This window comes from Hermetia illucens, chromosome 1 (assembly GCF_905115235.1).
Source record: "Hermetia illucens chromosome 1, iHerIll2.2.curated.20191125, whole genome shotgun sequence".
NCBI classification, from domain to species: domain Eukaryota; kingdom Metazoa; phylum Arthropoda; class Insecta; order Diptera; family Stratiomyidae; genus Hermetia; species Hermetia illucens.
Window position 1 is genome coordinate 161,150,732 of NC_051849.1, and position 13,786 is coordinate 161,164,517.

Sequence of the window (13,786 nt, forward strand, 5' to 3'; positions counted from 1 at the left end):
TTCATATAATATCGTCTCTTTATTCGGTATCATGTGTGTGGTATTAGTTTTTTTAAAAATTTGTACATTGCATCCTCAGTAATAAAATAATAATCATTAATGGTACAAACATATTTTAAAAATCTGCGTTTCTTGTTTCTTCAAAGTACTTAGCTCGACTGAAATTATGATGGCTATCATCGAAAGCGTGTACGACGTGACAAATTTTTACTATCCAGTGCCTGTTATTTAAAGTGTAAAGATTTCTATTTTCTTGATCGTAGAAAAGACAGTCATTAACGGGGATCGTAAGTGTCCGTAGGTCAAATATTTCTAATTTCAATGGAGGAATCTATGTACGTCTACATAAAAGCTTTGCGAAATGTGAACATAACGTATAAAAGATGTATCGAATTAATTTTAGGAAATCGTCTAGAATTTTTCTGATTTACAGAGGTTGTGATCATTTGTGATGTAACATTTTGTTTATATTTGCGTGGTTTCAGCTGCCACTGATGATTGTGAAGAAGGGGAATGAACATTGGAACTGTATTTGGCTATTTTAGGTTGCAGTAAAGAAGTTTCGTGCAAGTGGTTGTAATAAAAAAATATTTTTCCTATAATCTGCTAATATCTTGTACTAAGGAACACAAATGGGATCTGTGTGATGTGGCATGTGATTTGTATTCTTCTGAAAATTTCAGGTTTCTCCTTTTTTAAGATATGTTGAAAGATACGGTTACCTCTGAAAACCTACACATATAAACCAGCGATTGGTAAAAAACGATTCATTGCGTAAAGCATTTTGCTGTAGATTTTCATCTTGTTCCTATAAATAAATACTTCTCTTTAATAAAAAAGGGACTTAAAATCTATTAACAAAAAATGATTAAAATTACGCTAGGAATTTGATCTTCTAACTATTCTCCAGCAAACTGTTGTCGGCTCCCTTCTGGTCTTTTTCTTGGAGCTTCCTACGATATCGAATTAGAGGCATAAAGCCCCACAAGCTCGCTCCGGCCAATAAGAATATTCCCAAAGTGAAGAACAGTGGAACATATGTGCCCGAGTTTTCATACCAAATACCACACAGTGGGGGTCCCACCAACTGCAATATTCCATTAACGAAAAGACTGATTCCATAGGAAGATGTAAGACGTTCCATGCCCAACATATCGGCCATGATAACGGCAGTGATGCCCACGTATACTCCTGATGCTAGGCCGAAAACAGCACAACAGAAACTGATCATGCCGTACGTGGTCGTTAGTGGTAGAAACGAAAGCGAAACGCCAGATAGAGCCAGGCCTCCGACGAAATACCATGTTTTCGGGATTAGAGCGGTGTCGGACAGAGCTGATCCTCCTATACGTCCTATCAAATCGGTTGCTGAGACAATTGAAATTAAGTACGCGGCCAGACTTTTGTCGAAGCCCATTGTGATTGCGTAGGCAGGCAAAAGGATGATGAAATTCGTATAGCTAATAGCGTTGGTCGAATTTGATATTAAAATAACAAGGTAGACTGGATCTTTAAGTAATGATAAATCAATGAATTTTTGGCGAGTCTTTCCCTTCTCCTCCTCCGGTTCGTCTGTCTTTTGGCCATACTTTCCAGAAGTAATTGATCTTAAAGACAGATGCGATGAGAACTCCTTCGGTTGAAACGATAAGGTGCTTCCGTGATAGGGCGTGCAAACATACTGGAAACTACTTGTTGATGGCGATCGCTTTTGTAGGCGACTACGTGACCGGTTTGGTGCTGCATATAAGGAAGGGGTCGAGCTTAATTGGCCTGTTGTGAAAGTTTGATTGCGTTGAGGAACACGTAAAGGAGTGCTGATTTTTCTTGTGCGATCACTGTTTAAGTTTTGAACGACAGCAGCCGAAGCACTTCTCACAAAACCATTCTCTTTTCCATTCGCTATTTCAGGGATTGTGAGTTTCGGGGAAACTAATGTTTCGTTTGATGTTAAGATCGATTTCTGATCCTCGACACTTTCTAATTTCATCATAATACCGAAATCCTCTTCTTCAATGTTTTCTAGATGGTTATCCTCTTTTGGAACGCGTTTCATGTGCTGTTCGACCGGTTCGTAAAATATTGCTGCAACCCACACGTGTAGGGTAATTCCGCCCATGATTAAAACGGATCCTCTGAAAATCAAAAAAATTGTGTTAGTTAAACTGTAATGCTTTTGTACGAACTATAATTTACAGTGAATCGAATATAGCATATAAGAAATAAAAGATGTGAGGGAAACTAAATACACCTTGAGGGAAAAATGCAACGAACCTTCACATCATTGTTATCTATCAAGTCAAACTGAAAAGAAAATTCTACCACGGACTTCAAACGCAACGATTTCATTTAGGCTATATTTGGCCGTGTAGCACGAAAATGAAAAACAAAAAAAAAACAAAATTACAATGATGCTGCTGCAACAGGTTGCAGTAATGTGATTCACATCCACTAAAACAATTACCACTTCGCCGCGGGACCACCGTGAAATAATGTTTCGCAGGGAAGCCTTCGATCTACACCAGCACGATTAAATCACACGCCCGTCTCGCTTTTCTTGCTCGATTCCTAGAATTTTTTTCGTATTGAAATTATTGTTTCGTTTCTCACACTCCACCCCGACGACTACATCTCCTGGAATGGTTTATGGGATCAAATAATTACGTTGAGGGCGCCACTTAACCACCCTCTTTCATCCACAAATCTCGAATAACAGAACATGCTCCGGATCCTCGGATGTAGCGGTGCATTCCACATAGTTGGGAATCTCCTCCAATCCGGAACGAATATTTCTAATAAACACCGTGTCCCGTAAGGAATTGTGTTAGATGGTAATTTAATTCAATCTCGCAATATACGACGACATAGCAGGAATAGCAGCACCTATTTCCTGTATAGCGCATTCGAATTTCGGACGTACGCATTTAGCGTGGGCAGACTGGCCCTTCTTATCTGGTAGAGACAGTGCGCCTCATTCACTGGAAGATCCGTATAGTCTAAGTGCTCCTTGAAGCTTAAGTTGCCATCGATCATTTTGAAACGACCTCGTGATTGCCAACTCAGATTTTGATGGTATTGTTTCCTCTGCAATTGGTAATAAGGACCCCCTTCGTGTATTCGTTTGCCAGGTTTAATTTAGCCATTCGTATGATTAAATGGCATGAATTGTTTCGATTTCGTAAAGTTACTTGATGGGGTGCTCGGTCGTCTTCCTCCTCGGGCAAGTAGAGCCAAACACTTTATCATATATTACGTTGTACCACAGGGCGAATATAAAATCTTGAAGCACGGCTGCTGGCACAATATATTTTTTCGGTCGTCAGCCCGTCTCGTGCCAGAAAAGCTGCTTCTACGAGCAATCGATCGAGCTCAGTAACGAGCAACACTCAATCTAGAAACGCCGCCTTCAATCCGGCCGAATTGAAGGCACTATGCAGCACTTACCGTCGGCCAACGCTTCCCGAGTCAGATTTACGGCCATTGCTGTCCCATCGACTGTAGAACGGGCTCGTTGAAACCCGTCTAAAAGACAAATAGAGCGATATGAAGAAGGTATGGCAGATGGTTTTTGGGGTTCCATTAGCAGAGCCAACTTCAATCTCTTTCACTGGGTGGGAAATACTATTTGGATTGATTTTAGAAGCCAACTTCAAAGATTTGCTCAGGTTCCCGTCCAATCCCAGAGCCTTATTTTTCTCCAGTACGTTCACAAATCTTTCGTAGTTCCTCTTGGAATCAAGAAGACGTCCTATTGAACCGTGCGCCGGGACCCACTTTCTTCATTTTGTGGAAAAATTTGACCAAAAGTCGCACGCACGTCTTTTGGGGTTTTTTTTCCCATGCATCTGGTTAATTTCAACCTTGTAGCAGGTGTCCCATGAGTTCGTATTTCTTCAAGGCACAGTAGCGTATAGAAATTTCATCTGCTTTGCCGTGTGATCTTTTTAAGGCCACTACGAAGACCTCGCTATCTTCCAGCTCCTGGTTTTCCGGTTTCTCTATTGTCCTTTGCTCGCAGACAAGATTACCTTAACGTTGAAATTTTCTGGTTTCATCAGTAGTTTGATTTACTACTTTAGCGAAAGCGCCATCGCGGCCTTGTAGCGTCATATGCCTCAGTTACATGCTGGTATAACTGATTCAATTGTTTCATCGCTGTTCCCTTCGGGTCCCCCCTGCCTTCTCGAAAGTCCCAGTAGGCCAGCCAAATATCCATGTTTTTTTTATAATACTCTCAGTGCGCATCCGGTTGTTGCTTCCTCTGTTTCCAATGACGAGAAAGAGGACCTGGTAGTCACTGTGGTTGTAGTGTCTACTCATCCGCCAGATCACCTCTCTCGGCAACAAGCTATGTCAGATCGATGATCAAGTCTAACTCTCTACCTCGGAATTTTCAAGTAGAATTTAGTCCCTGGTGTTCGTCACTCCACTTTCACTCTCAAGGCAGTCAAATCGCGGTAATAACTTTAGAGTTACGCTCAATAAAAGACTCTAGCCTCTCACACTTCTCCTCTACTGTTCCGCGCCAAGTGCCCTTGGGGCGACCCACTCGTCGTCCATCTAGGGAGAGTGGACTCTATTGCATCGCGTAGCCAGCAATGCAATTGTCGCCCCTCTTATGTGTAACTAGTCCATTGCTACTTTCGTCTTCCGATCACAGTGTGTATGAGCGCCAGGTCTGTGTGCCGACTGAGTTCTTCTTTGAGATAGTGCCCGGCCAGCATATTTCGATAATACGACGCAGACAAGTGTTAAAGAAGGCTTGGGGCTTTTGAGTAACAGTGCAGTTCACCTTCTATGTGCTACTCCCATATAGCAACATAGAACACTAGCACATAACATTCTCAATTTAATCTTGGTGTTGAGATAACTGCATTTCCAAATTTTAGGCAAGGCAACGAAAGTGCTAGCGCTGTTAATGCGTCGAATGAGATCCAATTCGATCCTACCGTCGGCAGAAACTGCTCTTCTTAGATATGCAAATTGATCGACGCTGTACCCATTAATACAGATAAAAACCTTGGGTTTGTTGATATTTATCTTCAGTCCAACTCTACTTGCCTCTCTTTCTGAATTCAGAGCCATTTGGTCCATGACTCAGTGAGAGAACAAACAAATGCCATCAGCCTAGTCGAGGTGTTTGTGGGAAGATGTCATTTTCCATTGAATTCCTTCACATCCTCCGGACAAGCCAGCATGGAAAACGTCACTGATAAAAAGAAGAAATAATATCGGTGATTTTACCTCGGTGCAGCGGGTAACATTTTGTGCCATTATATGTCGCTCTGATAATGGCTATTAGTTTCTTCGGAATGCCCATCTTGCGTAGAGCATTCGAGATACACTCCCTCTTCAGGCTATTGATAGCTTGATGAAGAGCACGTACAGCGAGGATCTAAACTCCGTGCACTGTTCTAAAATGATCCACAGGGTGTTGATGTGGTCAATGCAGGAAAATTCGGGAGTGGAAACTAGCCTGCTCTCGGTTGATGAAGCTTTCGAGATGGTCTTCGAGATACTCCAGGATTATTGATGTTAATCAGTATCAATCTTATTATGTGGTTCGATTCCACTTCGTTCTATATGCCACCTCGGTGTGAATAAATATATTGAACGGCTTGACATTTTTGGTTACAACGATACTGTAGGAACAATTCCAAAAATAAGTTGAAAGTGAAGGCCAGAATTCAACAAAATTTGCGAAGAAGTGGCAGGGAAATAGCTGCAAAACTGTGTTCAGTACGTATTTTGCAAAATGAGCTCAGAACTCTAAAGTTGCAAAAACCGCACGACTTTTGGATGGGAACCAAGAACTGCCTCATCGAAAGTATTGACTTGCCGAATATCGTTTTCTATAATGAGGCCCCGTTTCTTATTGAACAAGATGTCAACAAACAAAACGATTGCCAGAGAGGCCATAACAAAATCTACATCTTCCAATGGCCGCCGCTCATATTTTTGGACAGGGGCATTAAAATATATGTAACTATTTACCCAAACGGCGCGATGGTTGAGGTGGTAGAGTGTTACCCAATCAACTTCGCTGCTCTTGGTTCGAATCCCACCGCTCATAGGTGTCTGTTCTTCTGGTTTTGTCTCACTGGTGTGAACTTATCACTTACACAGCGTTAATTGTGATGATAGTGAAACTGAAGCACTGTGTGAATGAAGAGGAACAGTGAACAGGAAGTACTATGTTATTTATGATGACAGCGTCTTGGAGTGTACGTTGCAGCCATGAGCACGTAAATATTTTGGCCGTAGAATATGGGCAATTCAACAAGCCAACACCACCACACAAAGCGCCCGTGAACCAAGAATGGCCCTCTATACTTTATTTCTTCAAGACAATAGCCAGCAACTTGAAGAGTAAGACTCAGCCTAAAAGTGGATGGCTCACTCCAGGCAAGTTAGCCACAATTTAAAGGCAGTTATATCGAAAACTAGTGGTACCGTTTAAATTCTAAATTGTTTGTGAATATTTTTTTCATAACGCCAATAAAATTCATGCAAAAATAAAAAATATTATAGTACTTTATTTTGTTAGTCTTTTCGCCTCACGGTGTATACTCATTACTGTGCCAAAGAAAATAACTTCGTTAGAAGCTGCTTACCTGTATCCGTATGTCTCCAGCAACCACCGTAGAACTGGTGGCAATATGATTGATCCTAAAGCACTCCCCGATATACATATTCCATTCGCCAGACCTCTCAGCCTAACAAAGTATGAGGTAACAATATAAACTGTTGGTGGAAACGAGAGTCCAGCTCCTGTTCCAACTAAGACACCATAGCTGTAATGATTATGGAAAAAAGCGTTAATTTGTTGGAATGATTGTGATATATTGGGTAGGCTGGCACGGAAAGAGAAAGGGACATGCTGCAATCGAGGTAACGTACAGGTGCTTATTTTTGCAATTTTCCCGATATTTTTTTATATTGTTAAGAGGTCATATTCGTGACAAACACCATGTGCTATAAAAAATGTCAGGCGATGACGGCTTTACGGTTTCTTACCAGGGCAGAGACAAATCGTCAGACGCTGCCTTACTTCTGCCCTGGGAGCAGCGTGATCGAAGGAGCTCGGAGTTGTTAAGTGCTCCTTTATATAATTCGCAAAACACAATATGGCTACGAATTATATTGAGCGCAAAAGCCGTCATGGCCTGACATTTTTTTAAAATGTGGGTGCTAAGCCGAGGGGTCCGTAGACCAAAAAAAGAGGGAGTAAGTTGCTCCCCATTTGGTCTGGTCCGGCATCAAGTTGATGCGGACTTAGGACCCCACAGTTCTCAAAAAAATACCATGTGCTTTCATTTTCTTATGTCAACAATGCATGAAATGCCTTTACTGGAGAAAGTGGGTAGCAAAATGACTGTGTCATAGAAGCATGAGCCTATTACAGACAGTCCAGATTTGGACTAGATATTTTTACGAATTTTTCCATATATAGTCGCACAAGGGAGAACGCAAAACGTATGCAGTTCAATTGTTCGAGATGTAAGGACGTAAAAAGGGGTTGTACGAGTTGTGAAGGGCGAACGTTTGGAGGGATGCTTATCTGTGCAATTGCTAGAAGAAAGTGTAAAGGTCAACAATCAGGATATAAGGGTACGCTCACCTCTGAAATAATATCTAAATCGAGGTCTTGTGGGGACAGAGTAGAATAGATCAGAGACGGTTTTCAATAACTGAGATCCCCACGATCCCCAAATCAACTGTTGAACGTATCTTCATAGGTTGATTCAAGCTTTTTACTTTCCCAACTGGCAGTAATTTCAATATAATATTCTTCTGTTCATTTTACTCTTTCAATTCTCGCGATGCTTTGTGTACTGTAAGTAGTGACTCAATGGAGGTATGCATGAAAGACAAACTGAAATATTTGTTTTTAGTAAGATATCTAGAAAGTCCAAAGCAAAGTTCAAATGGGTTGCATTTTGTTACAGATATTTTTCCTCTCGGTGCCGGTAACATCCTTCGTACTGCCTGTACTTAAGGATATGGAGGGGTTCAATGGACGATGTCCTTTTTCTTCAAACACCTCGACTAAGCTTCTTGCTCTTCACCGAGTTCTACACTTTGGCCAGTATTATATTGTACACATGTACGGAAAAATATAAATATTGTTTTTGAAATCGGCAAAGGATGAAGCCAGAGGACCAAGCTACACGGTCATAATCATGTAATCTAGGCATGGAGGAGTGAAAGTAATTGCACTTCAAAAACATTAAGAGTGCGAGTAGCTCGGAGCTGTCCACCGAGCCATTGTAAACTTTACAAAGGATACATCAACCAACATTCTTCAGTGCTGTAGGGATGATAAATTAAGAAAAACTAGACGAACAAAATAACGCGAATAGGGAAGATAATAATAAACGTTGGCGCGCCAATTGGAGTGTGCTAGAGCACTTCATTCAAGACCGTAACGATATAATACATGATTACAGTACCCTGTAGGGGACAATGTGGTCAACTTTGCGCATCTTACTGCCCCCAGTGAGATTTGAATAGGAAATAAGGAAGGTTTTTTTTTAAAAAGAAGATAGAGATCGAGAAAACTTCCTTGAACTGATTCAGTTATATAACTACTGATCAAATGAGCATATTACTAATGCTTACTCAAAAATGTTGCGAGCGAAAGCTAGAATGGATATCTATAAACTCCTACAAGGAAAGAAAGATGAAGCTAGGTACTTTGAACGTCGGAACAATGAAGATGAAATCGAAGCATATTAAAGGAGTCTCGAGAATCTTACAAATTGCAATTGCTGAACGGGTGTTGCAGGAAGTGCGTAATATACTGGATAACATTTGCTTACATTATATGTGAATTTATTCGAAGGGCACCACAGACAGTGTGCCGAGATAGGATTAAAGGTAAATTTATGCAATCATTAACAGCACAACAACCGGTATCCAGTCTAGACCTGCCTTTTGTTCACTATGCGAATTAAATAACTGTTAGTAGTTCTACTCGTATAATGGTACCCTATAGAAAAATAATTTACGAAAGATGGAGTCCAGGGAACTCCCTTTGAGAGAAGGAGAGGAACTGAAATATAACTATTGACGGACTTAACTTAAAGCAAAACCTTATTCAAAAGAGAACACTTGACTGAAAACAACACCACTCGAATTTGTTGAGATGTAAGGGGTGATTAAGTGGATAGATACCAACCGCTCTCTATTTGGGGACAAACTCCTTTTAAAAATTATAGTAAAAAGATGAAGATGTGTAGATTTTTAGGAGCAGATTTGGACGATTATTGCTGTCATAATCATCTTTTACATTAACATAGACGACAGGAAATTCAACAATGAGAGGATTTGAAAAAGGAATAATGGAAGATATACAGACTGGATAAGGACCAGGTATGCCCAAAGAGGTACAGGTTGAAGTGCGGATACGTAACCAAAGAGCTTAGATTCACGCTCCTCGAGTGAACTTTCAATGCTCGCTGAATATTAGGAATGTGCACTCTAGATTGAAATGTTTGTAGGTGAATGTAAAGTTATAAAATTAGGTTAATCTTCGGCTCTTCTGGACACCGGATTCTCAGCTGATGTCCGGGCATTACGGATTTCCACAGTGATCCAAAAACCATACAAAAAACAGCTAAATTTGAGGGAGATCATGTTTTTTCCATATGCAATGCTCCCTTATAAAATAAAATGAAATTCATGAACTAGTCAGACTTTTTTGAAACAATTTCAACTCCATCCTTATCCAATGGTAAGTAAATCGGAAACCCAGAACTTCAGTACGTAAGGCTTTGCTGATTTTGATCTGTAAGAATATTTGAGTGCTCGAGGGCTACATTTTTACGTCTAATAAATTAGTTAGACTATTCACTTTAATATACATATATGATGACTTAGGCTGTAGCGAATTTACGAAAAAATGGGCAACCTTAATCTGTCATAACTTTGTTAAAACAAAAATAGGATTTCCACGAAATTTTCCAGTGTGTCGCTCTATTTAGTAGTTTATAATCTTGAAAAAAAGTAATATTTCTACTCTGAAAGTAAAAGAGCTTCTAGTAAATTTCCAAAATATAACAATATGCTATTATTTACTTTATATGAACAAATATCGCTATTAGAAGATTTTGAGGCTTAGATAGAGGCGTCACCTTAATTTTCTGTATGGGTAGTTCCTGAGAATGGTCTTGGCGCATAATTTCCAGCCTTTCTTTTGAGAATAAATTTTATTTTTTTCACGTACGTGATATCAATTTATTCCCTAAATGTGTTTCGAGCAATAGTTTGAATAGAATAGAAGAAAAGCATTTTTATTTTTAGACTCAGAACATAGAGGAAAAAGGAAAATTCCCGTCACCTACTTTTATTCGAGTTTAAATGTTATTGAATGACACAACACAGTTCAAGGCCCTGATCCAATATGGATTGTTGCGCCAACGATTATTATTAATTATGGAGCAAAAGTAGCTGAGGCGGCCAGAACAATTGTGCCGTTTATGATGAAGACGCTATCGTCGGAAGAACAGAAGATGGTTTTCAGATTGTAAGGAGGGGAATTTTGCCTTAGAGGGTATGCCACACTCTCGACGATCACCAAACTTGGATGAAGACTATTTGAATGTAATAATCCATGATAATACTCTTCAAATAACAGGAGAACTTGACAATATAATGGGTTACGACTAGGAGTGTGTGACGAGTTTTGAACGAGAATACCAATGCCGACTTATATCGTCAACAAGTTTGCCGATATCAAGCAGCTTTTGAGAGAAAAAAAAAAACATAATGACAGCACCAACTGATTTGCCAACATGACAGTGCACGTAATCAAGAAAGAAATATAAATTAGTAATAAGATTTCGCTACAAAGAATGGTTAACCAAGTCACAGAAATCTGGCTTTATGTAGAGCTGGGCAGCTGCAAAGGAAGTGTCTGAGGGTTTCTCCATATTCTCCGTAGCTTTGGCAATGTGAAGTCTTGGGTATGTCTAGTCTGGCGGCATGGTACTCTTCAGGCCAGTGAACCGTGTAGATCGCCGTAATCTAGTATGCATTTGCACGAATCTGGCACAAGAGCTCACGTGATTGCGTTTTGTTGTAGGCGGGCCAAATCCGTAATTATTTGGGCAGGTGGTGACCCTTTGCCACTTAGGGTTCGCAGCCGCTAAGTAGTCCCAGTAGATTGCACCCTTAATAGTCGCCAGCGGGTCACAGACTGTGCTCACTGAAGGACCGCCAAGAATAGAGCCCCGTCTGGCCAGTTCGTTAGCCCGTTTATTCTTCCTCTATGTTCCTATGACCGGGAATCCAGAGAAGGATGACCTTGAGCGATCGGCCCAGACTATTCAGCGCGTTTCTACACTGCCCCACCAGCCTGGAGGATATCGCCGTTGAGTACAAGGTCTTAGTGGCCACTTCGCTATTGATCAGAACCCTCTTTGTTACGCTTGGAGCAGCACAACTCATGCCCCAGTCATCGACAGGCTTCCAGTACTTTCGTAGGAACACATTGAAAGGAACTCCGGGGCAGGACTGCAGAACCTCCATAGCATATGCACACGCGGCCCTTTGAATGTTATTAAGTATTTTTTACGTTAATTTTTTTCTCGCACAGGTCTTCCGGGCCTTCTTATTCCTCAGTTCTATGTTCAATTTCTAATTTAACTTCAGATCCATGATTATACCTAGATATTTTACATTGGAGGAAAGAACCAATCTACGGTCATTTATCTGCGGGAGGTGGAATCCGGGCACCTTTGTCATGATGGTGAATAGCACTAGTTCCGTTTTGGTTGAATTTATGCTGACTCCGCATCTTGCAGCCCACAGGCACATCTTTTCCAACGCTCCTTCCATTAGAATTTCGTCTCCACTATCAACCAGACCACTGAAGTGATGGCGCCACCATGAGCGTACCTCACAGCTACCTCCCCAATCAGACTGAATTATCCTAGTTCTTAGTATGAATATTATCCAATCCGTAAAATAACCCTTCATTCCAATACTGATTAAGGTTTTCTTGATGGCGTTGGTACTAACGTAGTTGAATGTTTCCTTTATATCTAGGGAGGCAGCTAGCGTACTGCTTATACTGTGGTGCGCGGTCAACCGTGCCAATTATCTCGCGGGGGCGATTTCTGTGGGTTTGCCTTTGAAGTAGGCGTGTTGAGACCTCGAGAAAGCTTTCTCATCATAATCGTCTTTAAGTGGATGCTCAGGACGAGTTTTGGGGTCTTCAACACGAAAGGTGAAAGGGGTAAGGCTGGTTGGTCGAAAGTCCTTCGCGGAATCATGGCCACGCCTGCCTGCTTTCGGTAGCAAAACCACGCGTGCGCATCTCCAAGAGTGTGGTACGTATCCCAAAGAGATACAGGTACGGAAAATTTCGACAAAGCACGACACCACCCTGCTGCTTCTGTAGCATGATAATAATAAAATCGGGCTCAGAGGATAGACAAAAGTTTATATACTATCTTTCTACTCCCAAAACTTTAAAAAGGAAATATACAACTTTATAACAGAATATTGAAAGAGCTTTGAACTCTGACTGGAAAATTCTAAATTTGAAATAATTAATCTCGAATTTAGTTTGGAAAATTCTGAATTGCAAATTCGATATATTGAAAAGGATAAAAGAATGTAAAAAGAAAAAGAGTGCTAAATCTGTGAAAGATTTCGAAAAATAAATTAGCTCCGTATGCTGAGGAAAGCGTCAAGCTGACTTAAAAAACACTTTCAAGAGTTGCCATATTTTTATTTGCATATATACCATGCATGGAAAACGCGAAATTTCAAACCACGTGAAAGTCTATGAGAACATAATTCTGTGAACTCCAACAAACAACCTATTGCGCTAATCGTAGTTCTTGAGAAATTCGAGTCCCACTTGTTGACGTGAAGCGCCAATAACCTTCGAATTAATTACGGACATTAGTAAACACTCAATGGAACTTTACTGAATAACGCTTATACGAAGCATGATAATGTCGTGTGTCTGCCGCTACTATATCATCTAATCGACATGAGCGGGAAAATGCAATATAAGAAACCCTACCGAGTACTCTTTACTGCGGAAATAACAATTTCCTGGGCCTAGAAATAAATTCACTCAAATATGAAATTAAGCGGATATGGATCATGGAAGACTAAGTAAATGAACAACAAAGCATCGCTTAATATTTTCGACAAATATTTTTTAGAATATCAGAATAAGATTACACCCAGCGGAGCATTGATGAATAATTTTTTGTAGAACGTTAGATATTTGAATAAATATTTTCGTTATGGATGAAGGGCTGTAAAAAGGGGGGCATCATTTACGGATAGTGATCGGCTTTTATACGTGAAGATAGCATTGTGTTAGCTCTCAAGTAACTTATTAATAAATGAATACGCCTTCATCATTTTGCCAGCTGTTTTTTTGTTATCATGTGCACAAAGAGTTAATTAACGACTCAACGAAAACAATAATAATTAATCAAGTTGTCCAGACAAGGTCAATTTTTATCAGTACTCCTTACTATTCGATTTTATAGTACCATTTTCAAGGTTGCTGTCTCCTAATTACATAAACATGATTCGAATTCTTTCTCATATTGCTGGGAAATTTACGTACAGATGTACAGCTAAAATCGATGGTTAATCTGTCAGAAGATAACATTGCAGGAGGCATAGTGAACTTATTAACAGCAAAAGTTTAGAAGAATATCTATATATTTTTTTATTACAATTGTCTTTAACTTAGTTTTCTGTGCACAACTAATGCAGCGCTGAAAGTTGTGTTATAAAACAGTTTTCACAT

General features: G+C 40.2%; 1 protein-coding gene across 2 annotated transcripts in view; it reads right to left on the minus strand.

The window, feature by feature from the left end:
* Window positions 1-13,786, minus strand: part of LOC119650414 (monocarboxylate transporter 13) — a 110,160-nt gene continuing 96,374 nt past the window's right edge. For both annotated transcript variants that reach the window (XM_038053216.1, XM_038053207.1), the window contains exons 5-6: window positions 6,615-6,794; window positions 1-2,135 (exon numbers count right to left, since the gene is read on the minus strand). In XM_038053216.1, coding sequence (XP_037909144.1) covers window positions 896-2,135; window positions 6,615-6,794 — 1,420 coding nt within the window. In that variant the 3' untranslated portion in view covers window positions 1-895. The remainder of the gene's footprint in view (window positions 2,136-6,614; window positions 6,795-13,786) is intronic.